The sequence below is a fragment of the Monomorium pharaonis genome, chromosome 11, assembly GCF_013373865.1.
Source record: "Monomorium pharaonis isolate MP-MQ-018 chromosome 11, ASM1337386v2, whole genome shotgun sequence".
Taxonomy (NCBI): domain Eukaryota; kingdom Metazoa; phylum Arthropoda; class Insecta; order Hymenoptera; family Formicidae; genus Monomorium; species Monomorium pharaonis.
In genome coordinates this window covers 11541897-11564912 of record NC_050477.1, presented here as the reverse complement: position 1 = coordinate 11564912, position 23016 = coordinate 11541897, and the positions used below count along the sequence as shown (strand labels likewise).

General features: G+C 32.2%; 1 protein-coding gene across 4 annotated transcripts in view; it reads right to left on the bottom strand.

Moving 5' to 3' along the window:
- Nucleotides 1–15353: 15353 nt before the first annotated feature.
- The window catches only part of LOC105837332 (ras-specific guanine nucleotide-releasing factor 2), a 70887-nt gene continuing 63224 nt past the window's right edge, over nucleotides 15354–23016 (bottom strand). For all 4 annotated transcript variants that reach the window (XM_012682011.3, XM_036294142.1, XM_028191675.2 and 1 more), the window contains 5 exons: nucleotides 21640–22012; nucleotides 20657–20754; nucleotides 20312–20594; nucleotides 19447–19641; nucleotides 15354–18396 (listed from right to left, as the gene is read on the bottom strand). In XM_012682011.3, coding sequence (XP_012537465.2) covers nucleotides 18178–18396; nucleotides 19447–19641; nucleotides 20312–20594; nucleotides 20657–20754; nucleotides 21640–22012 — 1168 coding nt within the window. In that variant the 3' untranslated portion in view covers nucleotides 15354–18177. The remainder of the gene's footprint in view (nucleotides 18397–19446; nucleotides 19642–20311; nucleotides 20595–20656; nucleotides 20755–21639; nucleotides 22013–23016) is intronic.

The following is a 23016-nucleotide window of genomic DNA, read 5'->3' as shown; positions in this document are numbered from 1 at the left end:
AGAAATATACATTAAACATTTTATATGAATAAATTGGCCATTAAAAAAATAATGAAAAATTGATTTTTGTCAAAATTGAGATATTAAGGGATTCAGAATCAAAAGTGTGTGATAAATACACAATTTTTTTTAATGTCGCAATTTCAACAAAAATTAACTTGTGTGGGTTTTCCAATAGCCGATTCAGATCGAGAAATTGTATACGTATAGCGAGTGCATATGTCAGAATATTATGAGATAGCCTAAACGAAAGCATATGGCGAACTTTTTGCAATCGTATTTACGATTTTCAGGAGGAGAGGAGGACGGCAATACGTGCTTTGCATTTACGTGCGGGGGAACAAGAAAATTATAGCGCTCGCGTAATATCGCGGCGTGCCCTACTTTCGCTGTAAATACAATGTTTTCGTAAAATGGCTGGCCGAAACGGTCCGGGGAACTACGTTTTTCGAGGTGCCGTACATTGCTATGTAAATGTAGCGGCAAAGCGTTTCCCCGACATTGTCAGACCGGTCGTAAATTCGCGAACAGACGGTGTCACGGCGCTCGCCCCACTTACCTCCCCCCGGATAATCGAAAATTTGCGAGGTACACATCGACCCCGCGTAAATTTCGTTTGATCGAGATGAATGGACTCCCTTGTTTTTTTAAAGAGTTATATGTATAGACAGAGATTGTTATTTTACAGAGGGTGGATGGAAAACCGTGTGATTTGTTTTATGGAACCTTTATTGCGCAGCAAAAATTGCATCTGACGAGAACGCGCGCGCGCGCGCAAAAAAAAAAAGGATAATGGATGAGATACAGTGGAGAGGAGAGATCCGTGAAAAGAGAGCGCGCGCGTTTCTCTCTAAAGATAAATATAATTTTCTCCCGCAGAATGCTTACAAATCAGTTTTCAAAGCACGGGGCGCTTATGAAAATATAAAATAATGCGCATATAATAGGACGCAAGCGTTTTAATATCCGACAATTTTTAATTATTACATCCAGCCACGCGCGTTTCGCGTCGCTTCCGGAATTGTGTAGGATCTTGCTAATTACAGTTGGAAGGGAGGGAGGCGAGGAAGAGGGCGCAGATTCCGAGATATTACGAGAACTCGGTGCTGTGAAAAATTGCACGGCTATACCCGCGCAACGGTAGGGTAAGTACATCTAAATCGCGGGCGCATTTCGCGGGACCGTTTCGGGTCGGGGTAATCGGATATGGGCGGCACAAACAATCGGGAATACCGACGACCTACGAAGGCATTTCGATATGCACGATTCAACACGCGGTCGCGGCCGCACTCGACCCGAATATTTAGTTAATAAGCGACGCCCAATTGAAACTAAAGTGCCCGGGGTACGAGTTGCTACGAGAGTACAATTATTCAGCATCCGGCACTAAAATACTGTAAGCCGTGTGCGCCCGTGTGCTATCGTACCTTTTCCCACTCGAACGAATCCGATTTCCGTTTGATCGGCTGCTCGAAATCTCGTTATTGGCGAGTCATTGAACGTAACTAAATACCAGAGAAAAAAAAGGGGGGAGGAGAAAGGGCGAAATAATTCTCATTAAAGGAATTCAATTTTATCATTCTTGCGCATACGAATGGCGCGCGTTGTTGAAGGCGAGCTCGGAAAGATATTTATTTATCTGAAAAATGCTGTAATCCATTATGTGGCGAAACAGATATCAACTGTTTAAAATGTATACGTACCTAATGACGACTGTGAGAAAGATCCGATACGGAATGATTAAAACTTGTTTCATTCATAAATTACTGGTATCAGTCACAATGCGATATTTACAGCTCTTTCTACCTTGATATATGTCTCGCCTTATTTTTGTGTCAGCTCGATTATTATTTTTATTTTTTTCCGGAGCGAATATACCCTGTCATAAAAAAAAAAAAAAAACGAGAGAAGATTTTTTAAGAGCAATCAGTTAAATTGTCTCTCTTTTTTTTCCTTTATATATGTACGTATGTCCATTACCGAATTTTTATATATTATGCAAAATTCTTCAAGTTGTATGCGAGTACGTTTTTCATTATTACACAATTAAATTTGTAACGTTAAATTATACCAAATTCGAATTATTTTTGATTAACGATTTTTGTAAGTGACTATTGTTGCTATTTTATATATCGTTAATTAAACTGATAATAAAAAAAATAAATATAATATGATAATTAAACTTAAGAAATGTAAATTTGACTTAAAATTTATTATTACTAGATACTAGTTAATTATACTAGGTGCACACACGCGTTAATATGAATTTAAAAAGAACTTTATTGAAAATTAATTTAATTATGCGATTAAATTAGCTTTAATGTAATTAACGGCCATATTAACATTAATATGCGCCTAGTAAATAATAAACTATATTTGAATCATTTAATCCTTCAGGTATTATGTGCAAAAGGAACTTTCCTAACATCATGGATACTCTCATCCGACTGCTTTTTTAACACGCATTTGTATTAAATTTTTTACATTTTAATCTAATATTTTCATTCAATATTTTAGTCTTTTAAACTTTATATCTTAATCTACAAAACACATATGTGTGTGCAAAACGCGTGATGTTGAACATGCTTACGCAATTGTGCCGATTATAGGTATGTACATTTATTATAATTTTTGATACATGCAACACATTGGATGAAATTAACAACAACAGCAATTATTATTTCTTGCCAATTATTGTATAGATTTATGGATTTTTAAAAATTGACTTTATTTAAACACTTTTCTATGATCAAAAAACAATTGAGAGCGACATTGGCATGCTGTCGGACTTAAGGCTGCCTTATACTACTGAAATCTTCTGGATTATGCTTTATAAACAGTCTATTGTATTTCATTACAGATCGCATTACTAAAATGAAGATAAATGACAACTGGCTCGTTCATTAATTTTATTTTAATTCCATTATTATGCGTTTTATTATAACTGTTCGTATGTGACAGACTTTTGGAGGATTCGTCTACATCTAATTGTTTATCAAACCAAAACAAGAGCGTAGGAAGGTGAGGGCGCGTTGCATACATCAAAATACTTGCGTGATGTAAACGAGAGTGCGGAACGAGCTCCCGTTATACCAGAATCATAATCATGGCCTTAATTAAAAGAGCATTAATTAAAAGCGTGCGCCGCCGAGCTTGCAATTAATAACGGTCCAATTTGTTCTCGTTATCCGACAACGCGCGGTCCAGCGACATTTACCGCTTTTACAGCGTCACGCTGAATACACGCAAATGTTACTCGAATCCCCTGTATTTTTCCCCCCTAAAACTTATAAAAATTCTTTTATGCGGAGAGATTTTCTCGCGTACTCTCCAATCGGCGGCAACCGTGCACCAAATACCGATTATTTAGAGTCGCGTGATAAATAATATTACGCGACGGCCGTCATTATTACACGTCGAAATCCACTTCGTTAAATTTCCGGGGCACCGAATGCAATTTAATGCACGAAAGAAACCGTTTTACGCACATCCGCGGAAACCGCATGTGTGTATTTGCCAAACTGGAAAGCCGGCGGATCCATCGATACTAGTGTAAAACTGGGCAGCCGTAGTATAATATTGACACAACATTAAAATGCGGGTTTCCATCGGCTATTGTTAACAATACAATAGCCGGTTTATATTCACGAGATAATCTCACGCTGATGATTACCGATGAAATCGTATCGCGATGGAAGCGGGCTATAAATAATAGAACAACAGTCGCCCGACCGATTCGTTGTAATCAACAGCATTATGCCGATTTGCCACTGTATAATATAACCGTGTGGTTCTTTCATGAGCACTCGCAATGTCATCGATGATGCCAGTGATTCAATCATAATGCATGTTTTCGGAGACCGCAATGCACAAAACAACAACAGTTGATTCAGTATGGAAAATATGAAGGGGGGGTCATTAGCATTTTGCGGTTGATAGCGAACGATAATCGATGTCGACCTGAAATTAATAGTCCGATGTTTATTTTAATGACAAGTACACAAATAACTTCCACACATTTCTATGTCTCTAATATTTAGATTGCATCTGAAATAAGTATATGAAATAACACTAATTCAGAGCACCCGATGTTCGCGCGTATGTACAATAATATATTATCTAATTGGAAATTGCAAGTTCGAATTCAAGTAAATTGCGCATTGCATATTCATCTTCAGACACAATAATGCTTATATGAAACCGGAATATGCAATATTACAAGTTATATTGACGAGCAATTTAATAGCATTAATGCTAACAAGTGCCTATAAGATTCCTAGCTCTTTATCGAAAAAAACATAAGAAATTTATTACCTTAGCCTGGAATTGGTATTATTTTATATATATATCTTTCAAATTTAATTGTCCTAAGTCTGATTTCTGAGCCTAATTCCCTCAATTCATTTATATTTCAGCTACACGAATTAAATTATATCTGTTTAATACTTCAGTTTAATTCGTGATAATAATATAAAACTTATAAATACAGTGAAAAAAAGTATGTAATTATATAGTAGATTATTAAAAATTCTGATAGATTCAATCAATCTGTTGGAAAATAAATAAATTAGAATTAATTAAATGTTATAATTAATTCTTTCCTGTTTATATCTATCAGAATTTCTTGTTATTAAATATGCTGGGTACTAAATTATTAATACTGTATGTTAACATTTAATTTATTTAGTATCAATCTATAATGGCGATTAGCTAACATACACACAACTGCATTGGAAAAGACAAAAATTTTAGTGTTTCTAATATTTTCAAATAATATTATATTAATGTTTTTGGACACATAACTTCCTGCAATTTTCAGATTTCTAAATTAATTTTTGTACAGAACTAAAAAACTATACTGTCAATAAACATTTGATTTACTTTAAATCCAAATGTGAAGCTTGCATTCAAGATGGAGTTGTCATTTAATTAGAATACCACACACGATTGCACATCGATGAAAAATCTTACGATGTTTTATTCTTTATTGGATTCTGTATGGTTTTTTACTTACATAAAAACAAAGTATAAGTTTATCGCGTTCATCTGTCGGTAATGCTGCATATAACTAAAAATTGTATAGAGAGATTAACCTGAAAGTACTAATCAAATCTTTATAATTAAGTCTTTTAAAATCACTTTTCGCTACAACAAATTGAATTTAGTCATGGTAACTAGAAATTCAATTTAATTTTACAAAAATAAATGCGTTTTATATTGATTTAATCAGGGCCCTTTTTTGTAATAATATCAAGTTAATATTAAGACATTAATTATCTATGAGTTGATATAATCGTATCATGTATCTCTTTTTAGTTATTTTAGTTAATGACATTTTCATGTAAATTATCTATGCAGTACGCGTTCTGTGAAAAGTGCGATTTTCCGGTGAACATCTCTCCGCGGAAATTCCGCGGAGAGATGAGTGACGAAGACACAGCTGAGCCATAAATTCGGTGTGTTCATTTCAGTGGAAACCCTAACATCTGCTTAATTAAGTGCAGTCTTATCTCCTTTGGACACTTGGTTTCACTTCGCGCGATTCTTAAAATTAATACTCATTCGGGGCGCTGCAATTGTGCGATGTTTCATTATTCCATTTTCTACGGCCTTCTACATTTACGTCATGTCGAAGAAATGAAGACGATATTACGAAATGTTATGTTGAATTAACTTGTCTCAAATGGTTATGTCGTTTTCCACATTTGAGATAATTAAACTGAATTTATGTAATAAATTTATATCCTATTATGTGATGTGCAGCCACGTAAACGATTTTATTTATCTTTTATGCACAGAAGTATTAAATTTAAACTGTGAAATCACAAGACATCGTTTTTATATCTTAAGTACGAATATACAAAGTGTTTTTAAATATTGATATTACTGACCAATATTAGAAAATTTTTGAGATTATTACTTATGAAAAAAATTTTATAAATATATGGTATTGAAGAACTTGTTTGAGAGATACAGAAATGTTACAATTTTTATAAAATTATTATTTTTTAATAGTTTTCGTAAATAGAAAATAATTTCTTTTAATTTAGCAGCAGACTTAAAGCCATATAACTGATACACGATAAATTGCACAAAATGTGCAACTAAATCCTAGCTCTGTTCTACTGTGTTCCAAAACTGAAATATTATTCATTATTATTCGGCGCACAATTTGATGAACCTAAAAAGATATATCAAATTACATAGAATATCCATCCAACTATGCTCGAACAAGGACTCATCTTTAATTAGTTGTATTTTCATATCAGTCTATATTCTCCTATTATAATATTATTATAATATTATAATGTAATTTACACCATATACCATGCATTTGTGTACTGTATTTTATTATATTACAATTAGATATTTAATAATGGCTTCCTATTATAATTAGAGATATACTGAGACTTACATTATTTAATGTCTGCTCGTGGCGTACGAGAATTATATGCTGCGAGACGTACGCGTGAACTACGTAATATTTCCCTGTATCATTCAAGAAGCCGCAAGACAGCCCGGAGACAAACGATCCGTCTTTTCACGACCGTCGGCGGTCGCGTTGCTACAGAGCATTACCATCGCAATCAGCTGGAACGGAACGAATACGACCGTGCGGATTCGAGTGGAGCGCGCCACCGGAGAAAAGTCGCGGGCAAAACAAACAAAAGAGGAAAACAGAGAAAAGAGATAGAAAAAGGGCGAAATGAAGAAAAAATATATATATATCTACCGTACGGTGGTGTGTAAATGGATTGTTTTAATAACTCTGAAAGCTGCGACGCGCATCAAGGCGTCGCCATTGGTGTAAAACGGTTTCGCGCGAATAAGCGTAAACGCGAAGGGCGACGGCGAGGGCGATGCCTTCATTTTGTTACCGTCGCGGGGGTACCGTGCCCCCGTGGCGGGGGTGAATCAAAGTACCGATCGGCCATCTCATTGACGAGGCTTGCTTGCAAAGAATGGAATAGCACGTCTTTACGCGCGCTCAAGGAAGCTCTCATTAATCTTTGGTAATTAATGAGTTGCAATTTTCTTGCCCGACGCCTCCTCTCTCTCACTCTCTCTCTCTCTCTCTCTCTCTCTTTTTCTCTCTTTTTCTTTCTCGTCTGGTAGACCTCAAAGGGTGCAAGCTGCATCGCGGCTGCAAACAATCATGCATGCACTTCTTTTTCATTCTACATATGCAAACGTATTCATGAAAAGCTTCTCACAAGAGAGACATTCGTCAACTTTCCTACTTTGATAAAGCTTGGTATATTTGTCGGAAAAAAGCCCACGTCTTTTTTTTTTCTCTTAATAAATAATGGTCAGGTTGTTGAAGAAGCTAAGAAATACGAAGAAGACTCGGTTCGGCAATAAGGATAGTTAGAATTATATACATAGATGTAAGCTTTATTGATAGAGTGACACATAAAGTATATAAGTACTCGTAATTTAATCCAAGTGAAAGAACAATAATATATATTATCTATTTTATCACGGAAAACACCTTGTCGTTCCCGTGATAACATAGGGTATGGATAACCCAACTAAACTTTGAATGCTTGTAACTTTTACAAAAATAAATATATTAAAATAATTTTTTTTATTTGAAACATCAGACATTAAGGAATAAAAAATGATAAGAAGTAAATACATATTTTCATCTTAACATTTAAATTTTATTTTAAAAAGTTATAAGTATAAAATAGCGTTGTTCTTTAAATTGTGTTTTTAAAACGCGTGATTATTTATACTTCAACGACTGGATCGATTCGTAATTAAAAAATTTTTATTATGACGTTTGTTTCTTTCTGCAGTCAAAAAACAAATATTATCAATAAAAAAATTGATATATTGAATTTGATTAGTTATCATTTTGTTTAAACAAATTACTTTAAAAAATGTTAAAAATGCTATGTTGTAACCTTATAAAATTTATGACATTTTATTTTTTAAGGAGTCCTGCAGCTAGTCATAGCGTAAATACCGTTTTTTAAAACATGAACTGAGGAAAGCGCCTTCATTTTATATTCTTTTTTAGTAAATTTAAATGTTAAATAGAGAAAAATATGATCTTTTAATGAAACAAATCCTATTTCTCTGTTCCGTTTTCTCATAAAAAATTTATAAAACTACACTGACGAAAAAGGATACTTGATTCAAATAAATAGTTATTTAAATAATACTAATAACATATTTTATAAAAAATTAATAATATTTGTTTTGAACACATAATATTTTTTTAAATTATAGAAAATATTACTTATTTAGAATAAATATTATTTATTTTTTATTAAATTTGTTATTAGTTCTATTTATTTTAATCAAATATTCTTCTCTGTCAGTGTAGGCTTTAGCTTCATTTTAATGCGCTAAATGTGCTTTCTTAATAAAATTAATGTAATAAAAAAAGAAAACAAAAATTTTGAAAAATAATTTTATTTAAATTTGTTGAAAAAATATAAGAATATTATTACGAAAATTTAATGCTTTAAATTTAAAGTAAAAAATGTACCATAGTCGTATTTTAAAAACATTATTATTTAAAGTTTATTTGTTAATGTTTAATGCTTAATTCCATTATGTTAAAGAAAAATGTATTCTAACGTGTTCAAATTTGTCAAAAAAATTAACCAACCTTCAAAATTATAGAAATGCCAATTTTCGAAAGAAAACCATATGAATATTCTATACTCCATGTGTCGTTCAAGATTTAAGGTAAAGGAAAATATATATAGTTACATAATAACTTTCCTCAAACAATAATGGACAGGACAATGGTGAGTACCGAGAGGAAAATGGAGAGACCGGGAAAAGTAGAGTTGCGGTGCCGCGAATGCATGTAGATGTACTCGCTTTGCGAGTTCAGAAACTGTCCGCTTGCCGAAATGGTTCGGCGGCTTTACCATGGTTTAATGGCGGCCGAGAGAGTCCCATGTACGGACCGCTTTGCAATATCGCGTGTTCAGCTGTGATAATTAAGTGTTACGGTTCTTGGTTCGTTATCCACTTAGTCGCCGCAATTACACGCTGGATTACGCCGCACATTCGGTAAGCAAAGTAGCAATTTGTTCCAAAGCGCCAGCAATCCGGATGAAGTATGACACTGTGCGGCCGCGTGACCCGTTTAAGACGGTTATTATATCTAAGATTCATTATTTCCGCTTTCGATGGTTACAATTACAAAGAAACGTATATTTCGAGTAAGAAAATTAATAATGAGTGCTTCGATTTCTATAAGAAAACTGATAACGGGGCCCAATGATAAAATATAAAAATTGAATCTGTCTGATAACTTTATAACGTTAACTAAATTAATGCAAAAGCACAGATAATATAACTTTTTATAGTACATTGTTATAAAAAGTATACTATATTTTATTATATATTTTATTATGTTGTGTGTTTCTGTTTCTGATAGAATGTTAAGTGTGGATATGGATGTTTGATAAAAAATACAGGAAGAAATATACAGAAGAATATTTTCTATTTAATGTATACAGATCGAAGATATAAAATATTTGATAGACAATAGACAGCTTTAACGATTACTGTATAATATTCAAGAATAGAGATTAGCCTTTTCCTCGTTATACTTTCTCCCTTTCTCTCTCATTTTCTCTCTGTCGCCTCTCTTCTCTTTTGAATAACGAAATTATCAACTATTTGTAATAGTTCTCTTAGTGGCTTATAAACATGTACAACATTAAAATCCCGATTGAATCAAAGACAATAACGGGACTTTGTGTGCGTATATACGTATGTATGTGTCGCACACACGTATAGCTAAAACTCCAATTTCTATGTTTACGGGTAATTCCGTTATTCCCTTCTTTGATTCAATCGTCGAGCGACATTTTTGATTCTGTCCGAACAAGATAAGATAATACAGTCGTGATAACATTACTTACATTGCATGTCAAAATAGTAATCGAGAGAGCGTGGCGGTCGCTGCTGTTGGGCAAAATGACTTTCGCTGCAATTTCCTTACGTCTCGCCTAAGGCTCGACATAAATCTGCCTTTAACTACGTTAAAATATAGAGCGATCTATGTACAGTATTTAAACAAACATCTATATCCCTCTATGTCTTGTCTTAAAACGGCTGCGATTACTAGCGTAATATATGTATCTATACATTCGCAAAAGTTGAGCTTGCCCAACGGTCACCGCGCGCGCGCTTGAGTCTCTGCGTTAGTATGGTTGATACTTAGTTAACATTTACTCACAACCAGCTGATGATTTGTGATCTATTAGCTTTCCGCTTTAATTTAGTCGAAGGAACATCATTGCACACTTACGCACAAATACACGCCGACACGCAAACCCCAATCCTTGTACGCTCGCTTCACGTAGCCACTCACACGCATAATAGTAATATGTCATATATTAAACATGTATTAACGGGTATAATCGCTAGCGGCAAACAAATCGAGTGTTTGTATGTACAGAGATTTTAAATTATTAACATTAGGAGAATTGGAAATGTATCCGCAAAGCTGCGCGCGCAAAAGAAGTATAAAGAAGCAAGGTTCAATGAAGAAATATAGAGGTTCGAGGTAAAGGCTTAAATATTTTTGTAAATCCTTTGCTGGAGACTTTAGGGATTTAAAACTTGTAGTTCTTTTTCCGGAGATTCGAGTTTTCCTCTTTGAAATACTAAACGCAAATTTCCAAAATGTTCCCTCGCGTTTATCTTGCATATCTGCTGCATATTTTCTCGGAGGGATCTACAGTTGCCGTTTAATATCTGCTTCTTGTCGAGCTAACAAGAAAAGTGCGAAAGTCCGCGAGGTAGAATTCCTCCGGATATCAAGACATTCGGGGAGTTACGACTGGAGATATATACGCACGCGAAAACTTGAAGGGGACCTAAAGCCCTACTCGCGCTCTCTTTCAACAATAGCGCTTCTCGCGCATCTACTTCGAGTGCTACTCAAAAAATAGAACGGAGAATATGAGCGAAACTTTTTACTCCCGCGCGCGCGTATTTCCCTACTAAAAATCCTTTCTATCGCGAATCTCTCTAACCTTTTGTACGCACTTAACCCGTATAAATGGAAATGGACCGAAAAGAATTTCACCCGTATGGATATAAACGTAGTGCAAATAACACATATCGATCGTAACAATTTGTTTGTAAATAATAATTGTGATGTGATTTTTTTAAATTTTCTTAGAAATATCTTGTAAAAGTGAATTGATTTTAAACTAATTACTGAATGTTAGATATCCTGATATTTTTTGAGAAAATTTAAAGCAATCATTAATTGCGTCATTTATTTACTTTACTTTGCGTCTGCATCTCCGTCTATTAATTTACGCATAATAGAGAAATGATTAAAGATTTTTACAAGTCTTGCTCTCTTCTGTCTTACATTTACCGATAAGTAATTCTTTCACTTTTTTATTTGGTCTCACAAGGAGTAAGGGGAGGGTAGATCTTATCGTGTTAAAAGCTACTGTGAAATATGTTTGTAGATACCGTCGCGATTGACGTGTCGAACCGATTAATTGTACGTCGTGTAACCGCGAGATAATTTCAATCGAAGAAGTGGAGTAGACAACTCTCTCTCTCTATAGTGCCGCATCGACAATAAGAAATGAGGTAACTTTGGTTAAGACGGTACTCCTTACAGCACCCGCAACTAGCCGTAGCAATTATATCATATAGCTTTTAACGACAATTACATTCACAGAGGTTGAGAGAGGTTTTAAATCGTGATTAGAACAGCGACGAGTGCTTCCTGCGCATTATTTTAACGCTTAACTCGACTAATACTATATATGTCCAGATTAATATTTATATTATACAAACTCTGTGATTTTGGTATCGAGCTGATAATTTTGTTGCGATTGATTTATTTGAAAATTTCCTGTAGTAATTTTTAAAATTTTTGTGCAGGATTGATTATTCGAGGATTGAAATTACTATATTCAAAGTCGGAGTTTCAATTATTAATGCTGTTTTTATACGTATATATATGTGTAAACGTTAGTCTCATTTTCGATGATGACGTTATTAAACGATCAATTAAGCGATCACATTTTTTGCATTATAAATCGGGACTCTGAGTTCAAACTCTCTCGAAGCAAAGTTGTTTAATAAAAATTTATGATTTGATAAATTTGCGTCTGCACAAGAATTAATTAGATTGTAGAAATTTTGGGCAACTGTAAGTGCCACAATTTTGTCACTTTTCCACGTGCTATATTTGGTATAAGCCATTACTGTCGTACGATTATTATCGATAGCTTAAATGTACAGTTGTCGATAAAAAGAGCGTCACGCTGCTTTGTGTTAACGCGATAAAATGGCACAAGATTTACATTAGATAGATACTGCATTTTTTTTTTATCATATTGATTGCGAGAACGCGAAGATCGCAAAATTCCAAACTTATCCGTCTCGTGATCGGATACGATAAATCTATCATACTTATAGGTATGCGACGTTACATTTTGGCATGGCCATTAGTAGTAGTAATCGCGTCAATCGATACTCATCATCCTTCGTACAGTGAGATCTATCAACAACGGTAATGGCTGCCTAGCGCAATGCATGTTCAATATGTAACTAGAATTATGTACAAGGAAGTGTACGTGACACATATCGATGTCTATATATAGCGCTCACGTGAGATTGTTCACGGCGTGCCGCGAGTAAACATGAGTACATGTTACGGTACGTGCGTAAAGTGCGCCAGTAATGAAAATCGCAACCCCTTTTTTTCTGAACAAGGTATTTAGAACGTTTGAAGGTACACTTGGAGCTTGATCGCCGAAAGAGAGCACCAGTTTATTTGTGATTCCGATCGGAAACGCAAGCTTCCAACTGGCAAATTTCGAAATCCGCGCCTACCGTACACTTTAACATGAAGAAACAAAAATATTTTATATTTCTCCCTTCCGGAAAACCGGGGCCAATTGTCATACAAAATCAAAAAGTTAATAACTCAATCAGTATTTGATAGGAAATTTATTTCTTTACTGTAAGTTGCCGATATGATATTAATTTGTAGTGTAAAATAATTTGTGCCAAAAGAATTGCGTACATTATTTGATATAAATTTTTAAGAAAAAGTTATGAAAAAATTTTTCTTATCTCTATTTTTGGTTTTGATATTAGTTTTTGGTATTGTTATTACTACAATTTTTTTCTTGTAATTTAAAAAAATAGTACAACTTAGATAATTTTTGTTTAGAAGTTAATTAATAATTATTCTAATGCAGTTTGTGAAATCTAATATCTCTTACTAAAGACAGCTGTATACTGCAGATTGTAGATTAACCCAACTAAGCCGAGATTAGTAACAATCGATTTTAGATGAGATTCAGAATCAACCCCGAGTACAAAATTAATTGTTTCATTTTTACAGCTTTATTAAAAACTAATTAATTTCTTTATACGGTAATTCTAGAATTATATTCTAAAATAATAATTTCTTAATACTTAAAAAATATAGATATTATAATGTATATATGTATTTAAAAATCTGCCATTAATTTCTTTTCTGCAAATTACTATTCAAGAACTGTGACAATCAACTCTGGAATTTACCCTATTACATAAAGACTATTGCAGCCGAGTTTTTCATATTTTCGGATACTGTACGAATATATGCATATGATAGAATAATTAAAAAAAAACTCGATCCGATCAAGCCTCCCCGAATCAAGGAAAATTGCTACTAGGTATTTATTTTGTCGCAACGGCAATAAGCCGATTGCACAATTTGTTAGTCGGAAGCTCGCGTTTTTTTCGATTGGAATTGTAAATAGGTGCCCAGAATAGCAACTTCGTTGGCACTTTGACCGAAAAAACCGACGTAGGAAAGACATTTTTTTGTGCCTCTGCACAATAACAATTAGTAATCTTAATTGAACGACAGCAGTTACGAGATTTAATAATTAAACTAGCTAAACAATTTCCTGTATATAACATCACATAAAAATTTTGCTACATATGATAACATAGATACTTATGAAACATTTATGACTAGCGTTTCACTTTTTAATTAAATGAAATGTAAACGTTCGCAAATTGAAATGACTCTAAAAATAATAAATTATACTATACGCAATGGCGCTAATCAGATTATGTCTAAAGGATGATCAAGAATTATATTATAATAACGGACTCATAGAGACGTTAGCCGATCGTAATACTCTATTTTTGTACACTCTAGAAAATATTCTTCCATGTTATATGACAGAGCTGTCCGACTTTGACGTAAAAGAACACATGGGGACAAACGAGAGAAATGCTAGCTCGTGAACGCCTAGACAGCTCTGCTATACGACGTGATCTACGGATGTACGTTAAAATGCTGAATTACACCAACTCTTCGTTTCTGACACTTTGGGATCAATTGCATCGACATCAGTCATTGATCTATTCGTATAATTAATTGAGTATTCTTTTTTAACGCTGTCACAGATTGAATCACAATCTAGAAACAGACATTGCTAATTAGAGGTGATAGTCTCATAAGGGTTGTTGATGCAATCGATTCTCACTCGTCGCACGATCTCCTTTTAAATTGGCACAAGGCTTTAAACGGAAGTGGGCAACTTCTTGAAGTAGACAGCAACATTATTTTTTCAAAGCAAATTATTGACAATTCTAGTAAGATTAAAATATTATACAGAATTTTGTAAAATTATTATGAATTATTTTTCAAATTTAAATTTAAATTTCACATGTTTCATATTTAGAAATTTACTTAATTCTTTTTACAAAGTCATATTTCTTAACAATTTTTTTTATTTCATCGGGTCGTAGTATTATTATTAAAAAGTTTTTTGTATTACTTTTAATTCAACAGACTATTTTGTATTAATGAAAAGGGACATGTCCCTGCGTTGCTCACTTTTACCTTAGATCGTTTGCGATAAAAAAACAACGAAACCGTAAGAGGAAAAATTATTTAGAATCACAGGAAGAACAATGATACGCGGTCGGTATAAAATCGTGGGAACACAAATCGCATCAATTTTAATGATTTGCGCATCCTATCACTTCTTGAAAGACTGATTGTTTCAAAGAATTTTTTGAGTATTTTCAAGTAAATTTAGTTGAAATTATAAGAATTTAAAAAAACACACTTTAAAACATACAACTACACATAATAATACGAATAGTGTAAATTTGTATGATTATAAGTTATAAAAGTAATATATAACTTATTGTTTCTATAAATAAAAGTATTTTAAACTCAAAAATTATCACAGCAGCATCTGAAATATTATCGCTGCGAACAAGGATATTTAAATCCTGAAGGGCGTCAATAATTGATTGTGACAGTGATATGCTCCATAAAATTTTCCATAAAAGATTAATCCCGAATTCTAATTTTTTTTCTTTTCTTTTTTCTACTATACTTTTAAATTTTCAATTATATTTGTGTTCTCATTAGATGCATTGTTATTAAAAGAATCTACATATTCTGAAATCATTTTTACCGCTATGACGAACGTGTAACATTACTGCGTAATATGCGGTTAAAATATTGATGATTTTTGCAATTTATACTAAAAAGGAGTTTATATAATAATAAAAAATATTACGTTTATATAATAATAAAAATAACTCTAAATGATAGAGTTACTTTGGTGAATTAAATTCAATTAAATGTTTAGTTAATATAACTAAATTTCAAAGCATTTAATAAGTTTTATTACTATTATTACGTTTCGATTACTATTATTAATATAATTATTAAATATTACTACATTTAGTACAACATTTGGATATATTAACAAAACATATAATTAAAATTATTTCATCAAAGATTGATTGTAATCATTAAACTCTTTTTTCAATGCACACAATTAATTCAAATAGTCATCAACTTGTCATCAAACAGTCGGAAAATTTTTATGCAAAATCGACTATGTTAATTAATTTAATTTTGCAAAACATTTTGAGGACCAATCAATTGTGCAAATTAAAAGGTAATTTCTTTTTGATACTTTTAATATTTATATAATTTTTCTATGCGCCCCTATAGAAATGATACAATAGTATCGAATGTTGAGAGATTAGAACAGCATGTATAAATCATGACAATTTCTTGGAGACATAAGACAGACATGTGATCTGCGGATCACCCAGAGTTATTATAGTCGAATCGACTTTTAACGGTAGCTACAATTCGATAAAAGTAACGAGCTCTCGATATTTACAATTAATTAACTGGTCGCATGTCGTCTTCGAGGAACGTAGACTTTGCGAAAGGAGAATATAGATAAGTTTTATCCTTTCAATAGCCGCCATATCATGCTTTCTTTTGAGAATAAACCCTGGTAGAGATTGGAATGCCTATACGCGTTGTTCTAATTCGCGTATGGCACGACCTTAAGGGACACTTTTTTTAAATTTAAAGAATACAAATGTGAATAGCGCTGTCCTGGCTCTTTGCTCGCCGTCTTTTCGAAAGACGACACTTTGAGAAAGAGCCTTCCTTCTCGCATATATTTGATTAGAAACGCGTGGTCTGCACGCCATGATTTTCATATTTGAGCTCGAAAAGATCGTGTGCCCTTTGCACAGTGGGAACGATTAGTTTTATTGATGCAGAAATGCATCTAAAAGTCTCTTAATAAACGTAAAGCTAAAAATAGATAGGTGTATATATAGATATATATATATATGTATATATACCTATATATATACACTTATGTATATATATAATACATGTATATAACTTTTTCTTTTGTAAGATTGCCTCTTTCTTTTTTCTTTGTAATGCGTGGGTCAACGGAATCTCGGTTCCAAATTATCTGATCATTGTGTTGCTATTGGTATAAATGTAGAATAAAAATATAGAGGCAGGCGAGAGAAACATTGATTTGTAATTATGTTAAATATAGTTGATATGTATATACCCTTTTGTATAAGATTTACATCTCGCTTGGCAAACAAAAAGAAAACTTGTATATATACTTTTAAATATTTAAAATTTATAACTGTTATTTTAACAATGTAAATATCCAAATTAGAATTAAAATAAAAAATTTTGTATCAAGATATGTTAATAAAACAATATATTAATAACAAATTTTTTCATAAAAATTATAACACTTTTGTGTACAATTTTGGAAAAAATGATACTTAACTGGTTTTCAGCTGTTTGACATGCGAGTTTTTTTTCTTTGATACTCGTAGCAATAACAAATTACAATAAACAAAAAACAGCAATATCGTTACGCTATTGATTGTCAGAATACAACTTCCTTCACCTTTCATACGCTTCTCTTAAATCGATTCTCTTAAACGTACTCGTTTGAACTGCTTATACGCCTCGCGCAATAATACTGGCTCGATTGAGCTTGGCTAAACTAAAACCAATTTTTTGTCGCCTTCATTGAAATTATTTTGTCAGTGTCAGCAACAGCCTGTTTTTTGTAAAAAAAAATTCAAGTATTCTGTGAAAAATTATTTATCGAACAGATCAAGCTGACCGCACTTTTGAATAAGATTATAATTTCTTCAACGACATGGAGAGTTTTAGCATAAACGTATCGTTACGAGAGAATCTTTCTACATTTATTATTAATTAATATTTTGTCATTTTCTTATTTTCAGCAAATTTTTATATACAATGGCGTATTTAATTCTCTAGAATCTGTACACGTTACTATCAAATGCTTTTGCTAAGATCTGCGATCTCGTTTGTCAGTTCTCTCCAACTGCAACTTTAAATTACTATAGAAATAGAACATTTGTTATTTTAAAATTTAAAAGAATAGAATCAGCTGTAGTAATAATGAGGGAAAAAAGTAGTTAAAAGAAACTGCGACAGCAGTTCTGGTAACACGGAAATTCCGTTGAGAAGTTTCGTTCAATGTTTCGCTATTTTTTTTTTTTGTATAATTGCTACATTTATTAAATAATAACGATAAATTTTCTTCCGCAAATCAGAGGTCGATTCTGTGCGACAATGAGATCATTGTTGAGCTTATTTATATAAATCTTACATAAATAAAACGACAACGGAAGTTAACGGACGTTACGTTATAAGCAAAGATGGACAGAACTGGACGGGGCTGATAACACGACGAGTCACGCATTCGCGATCGTCGTAACGATCGGCCAATCGCGCAATAAATAGTAAATTCTTTTCAAACCTAGACTTCTCTTTTCGATTCATTGTGGAACGAAGGAGTTGAGTTGCTTCACAAAACAAATTTATTTTGTAGACACGTTGCTGACCGAAGATGGTAGATCGATCAAGGCAGAACTACTCAATCTGGACGTTCTGGGTTCGAGCTCCAAGGACATGCGATATAGATCCTTTTCGTTCAGCAGGAGCGACGTATCCAGCAGGTAGTTGGTTACCTTAGTGACTAATTCAATTTTATAGGGAGTTTGCTGGAAGTGCCGTATCTCGCGGATTACATGAGAAATCTGAAAAAGCGCGTAATATTCTCTCATAAGTTTGTTCATCAGTATAGATAAATACACTGAGAAAAAAAATACTAGATTCAAATAAATATTTCTTGGAATAGTGCTAATAACATTATTTTATAAAAAATCAATAATATTTATTTAAAACAAGTACTAGTTTTCTATAATTTAGAAAATATTACTTGTTTGAAATAAATATTATTGATTTTCTATAAAATATGTTATTAGCACTATTCAAAGAAATATTTATTTGTATCTAGCAATTTTTTTTCTCAGTGTAGTAACATGAGACAACTAATAGAAGTGTGCGAATAGTTTAAATTCAAATCGCCTATTTGTTACTTTGTTTATATCTTTTGTTTTATCTTTCGCGTAATCAATTTTACGTACCAATTCTCGTGCATGATCGTTGATTTCTAAAACTTTTTTTCCTAAACATTTCTAAATCTTATCAACTAATAAAAAATTTATCTACGCAATAGACAATTTATAAGTTGTTTCAGTATTTCATAGGTTTTAATCACGAATTTATCAAAAATAAAACTTAAAACTGATTCATTATATTTTTAATGAAATACATTAAGGTACTATTACTTTGAATCACATGCAATCACAATAAACGAAATGTATGCTCATAAAATATAAACACCTGGTAAACATGTAACTTGAAAACGCCACATATAGGTAACTTACATTTAAAAATTTTAACATTAGTTTTGCCTGTTTTAGACACACTTATTAAGAAACTTAATTACAAAAAGTGCTTATTTACATATCCATTTATTAATATTTGTTTAATATAACATTTATTCAACTCAATTCAACTTTAAATATGTTATCAAAGATTTTACTCTATTCAATTTGATCTTGCAAATGCTTAATTCGCACACTTCTAATGATAATACATTGTTTAAATAATGCATCTAATTAAATAATACATTGTTTAAATAAATTACTTTACTTATATTTACTTATATTTAAATCAAAAAATTTTATAAAAGAAAATTTAAAATATAAATCTTAAATGGTTTGAAAAAATATTCAGCTCACCATTCGCATTTTCGAAAAATTCAAAAGACCCTCGGTAACGTTTGGAGTACCCTCTTCGATAAACGAAAGATCAGTAAGATAAAGACCTAAGTAAGGGATACAAGGTGGATCGCATCGATGCAAGGCGTCCCGCAAATTTCTAAAGCGCCCATCGGATGAAACGATATGTTGCAGTCTCTCTATCGTCTGCTTTGTCTGAAAGTTAATGATAATTGTACATAATATTTATTGATACTAATGTAATTAATATTAAAATCTTATTGCACTGTTTAAGAAAAAAAATACACAAAAGCAGAGATAATCATTTTTTGGCAGTAAATATGATTCTGGTCCAATATGTTTATCAAATTGTTCTATTACGTCACAATTCTGAAAAATTTAACACAGCAACAAATCTGTTTGATTATGTATTTTGACATTCATAATAAAAAGAAATAACATATAAAAGTTATTGTAAAATTAAGTAGTTTATTAAGATGTTCAGCCTTTAAATAGAATGTGTCAATTGTTAAAAGGATATATATAATTAATATACATATAGAGTTTATTATGTCAAAGTTGCAACTTATATTAAATTATTCAAAATTTATTAAGCATTTTTAAATTATATTATTCAAACTTTTTAAGATATTTATTTATTTGATAATCAGGATCATATTCTGCGTCTTAAAGACAACAAAACGATTATTTTGGGTTTTTGTGTTTCAAAAAAGTTATTCTTTGAAATATTATTATTGATATAATAGAGAATTGTGAACATTGATTTTTGTTGTTGATATCATTTGCTATAATATTTACACAAATCTATTAAACAAATTATTTCAAAGAGTTTATACAAATTTTGGGAAATTCTTAATTAGCATACCGTTTTGGAAACTTTATCCCAAGTTTTCTTCAGCCTGTACACACTGCTGTTTGTGAACGCCGCACAAATCTGCAATACGCCATTGTAATTATGCAGTACCCTATTAATGTCAGCGACTGCTGCCCATTTTTCGATAGCCGCGACTCTGGACGACATGTTGGAACGACGAATAATCTCGGAGACAACTAACTGTGACACCTCGTTAAATCTCTTCGTCATGAGAAGAATATGAGGTGCACGTGTCGCCTTGTCCGTTTTCATCCATGCTTGCCCAAGAAATTCTCTGCAAAGTAAACATCTATGTATTTGAACAGCAGCGATGCGATTTAGAAATTTGTTACTTACTCGCTGGTGATAGAAACAAATATTTGATGATCCAGGTAAGTCATTTGTTCTGCGATTTCAAGTGCAGACAATGTCTCGATGCTTTCTTTACTTGGAATCTAAAAATACCAAGAAAGGCAACAAGTGTTAGTAGTTATTATTATATTTATTATATTATATTATTATATTTAAATTATTAAAATATTATAACTAAATATGGTTAAATATTATTATGTATTATATCAAAGTTGAATAACTAATTGAAAAATTAAATAATAAAGTTGAAAAGTTAAAAACTAATTATAACTTAATTAATTTTGAGTAAATTAATTTTTGATTTCAACCAGTTATTTTTAGAATATAAATTGAAACATATTAACCTTTTTTCTAAGTTAAAAGTTTTCCGATGTAAAAAATTTTCTTGAAAACTGCAGGCCTTTGATTCTAAGATGTATTTTTTTTTTCTAATTAACAACAAAAAATTTTGATAGTGAATACCCGAATTTTAGTCCTGAAATCAGCTGCAAAATACAATACTATATAATAATGAAGAGCAAATAAAAAATTAAATAAATTTTAACTAATAAGAGAATTGTAATCACAAATTATAAAGTTATTCAAACATAATAATAAGATAATCTATGAAATTTTCCTATTTTTGATAATGCTTTAAGATGTAAAACACCTATCTTTAAAATATATTTTAAAAATTTATAAATAAAAATATAAAATTTATTCGATGACCTAATGTACTATAATTTAATTGAAACAATGCTATTGCAACTTTTAACAGAGTTTCAACTTGGTTTTTTATTCATACAATTTTTAACATAACTAAATTAATTTTCCAAGTTATTAATTTTAACTTAATTTAATAAAAACATGTGTAAACATTGTATATTATTATATTATGTTAAATTCGGGGATGCGTAAAAATTAAGTCCAAGAAAATAGGTTTAGTACGTTATTCAGTATTAAATGAAGTAGATGATCTTGTTACTTACTACTGGTGGAGTCAGCAGCCTCTTCAAGTCGATCTTGTTGGTGTCGCTTTCTTCTTTGGTTATCAATCTAAGAAGCTGAGTAGCCGCCTTGTGTTCGGCTGGTAACAGATTGGGACTGTAATTAATGTCCTCCAAGAACTCGATCGTCATGCTCTTCAATTTCTGATCCATCTCGAAGTCCTGGGCGTGCTTGGACACCCAGTGTCTCAAGACGTTCAGCACCCTCATCGTCGCGGCAGTCGACATTACTGACTCCTTCCGCCTGTTCCTATCTCGACCACGGTCATTCGCGGTAGAGGGCCGAATGTCCGGTGGATTGCTCGAGGCGGAGGTTGCGATGGCAAACGCCGTCGCCGCCGTAGACGTGCTGCTCCTAAATTCAGGACTAATTTCAGTATCAACGAATGTTGATGGTCATATTTGTACAAGATAAAAATCAAAGTCTTAGTTGTTGAATCTCGATCTTTCTTTACCTCGATTGGTCTATGCGTTCGCTCTACATTCTACATTGCATTAGGCGAATTTCTATCGCACTTTTAAATACCTGTTGATCAGGTCGTTCGCGATATACTTTAAAGCATGCTACTGTGCTGAAGGAACGGCACGAGGAAAGATCCAGTGATTAATCTATTCTTCTATTTTCTTTTAAATAATACACTTTACTATGTTATATCGCGTAATAAGCATCATAAATGACTTAAGCGAGTAGAATGACTCTACTAGAGTCTAGTGTGCATCTCAATTTTGCAAAAGGAGTTTTAAAATATCGCCAAGTCAGTGGTGTAAATTTTTTATTTGCTACTTTTATTATTATGTGTTAATACAAAGTACATATTTGGAGTAAAGATTGTAACTGGCGTAGTTTCGGTGAATTTTGAAGCTTCAATGCTATAAATATAAAATGTATCTGTTTTTCATTGTATTCTATTTTTTCAAATAATACTTAATTATATTATTATATATAGTAAACTCTCTAATAACCTTTCTAAATAAATAGAGATAGGTTTCATTAAAATCAGAAGCTATTCACCAGAATTTTTGCCGGTTTCAATCATTTGGAATATTCATCACTATAAGCAAGTGGCACAAGGCGACTATCGGGTAAAAACTATTTCTATTTCGTTTGGTTCTATTGTTCTATGGTTCTATTGTTCGCTATGGTGCATTCTCTAATGAGGAAATTAGACTGGATGAATTGAATCGTGTATAAGCGGCGCAATTAGTTATTAGCAAGCGGAAAGAGACGCGTTTAGGATTTAATTATTATTAACTCTTATAACTGATAATTAAATTTCGTTAAGCTATAGATTTATGATATTTATGAATAGAGCACAGAACAGACATTTCAGGCTTTGCTTTCAACGATGCTGCAAGCAG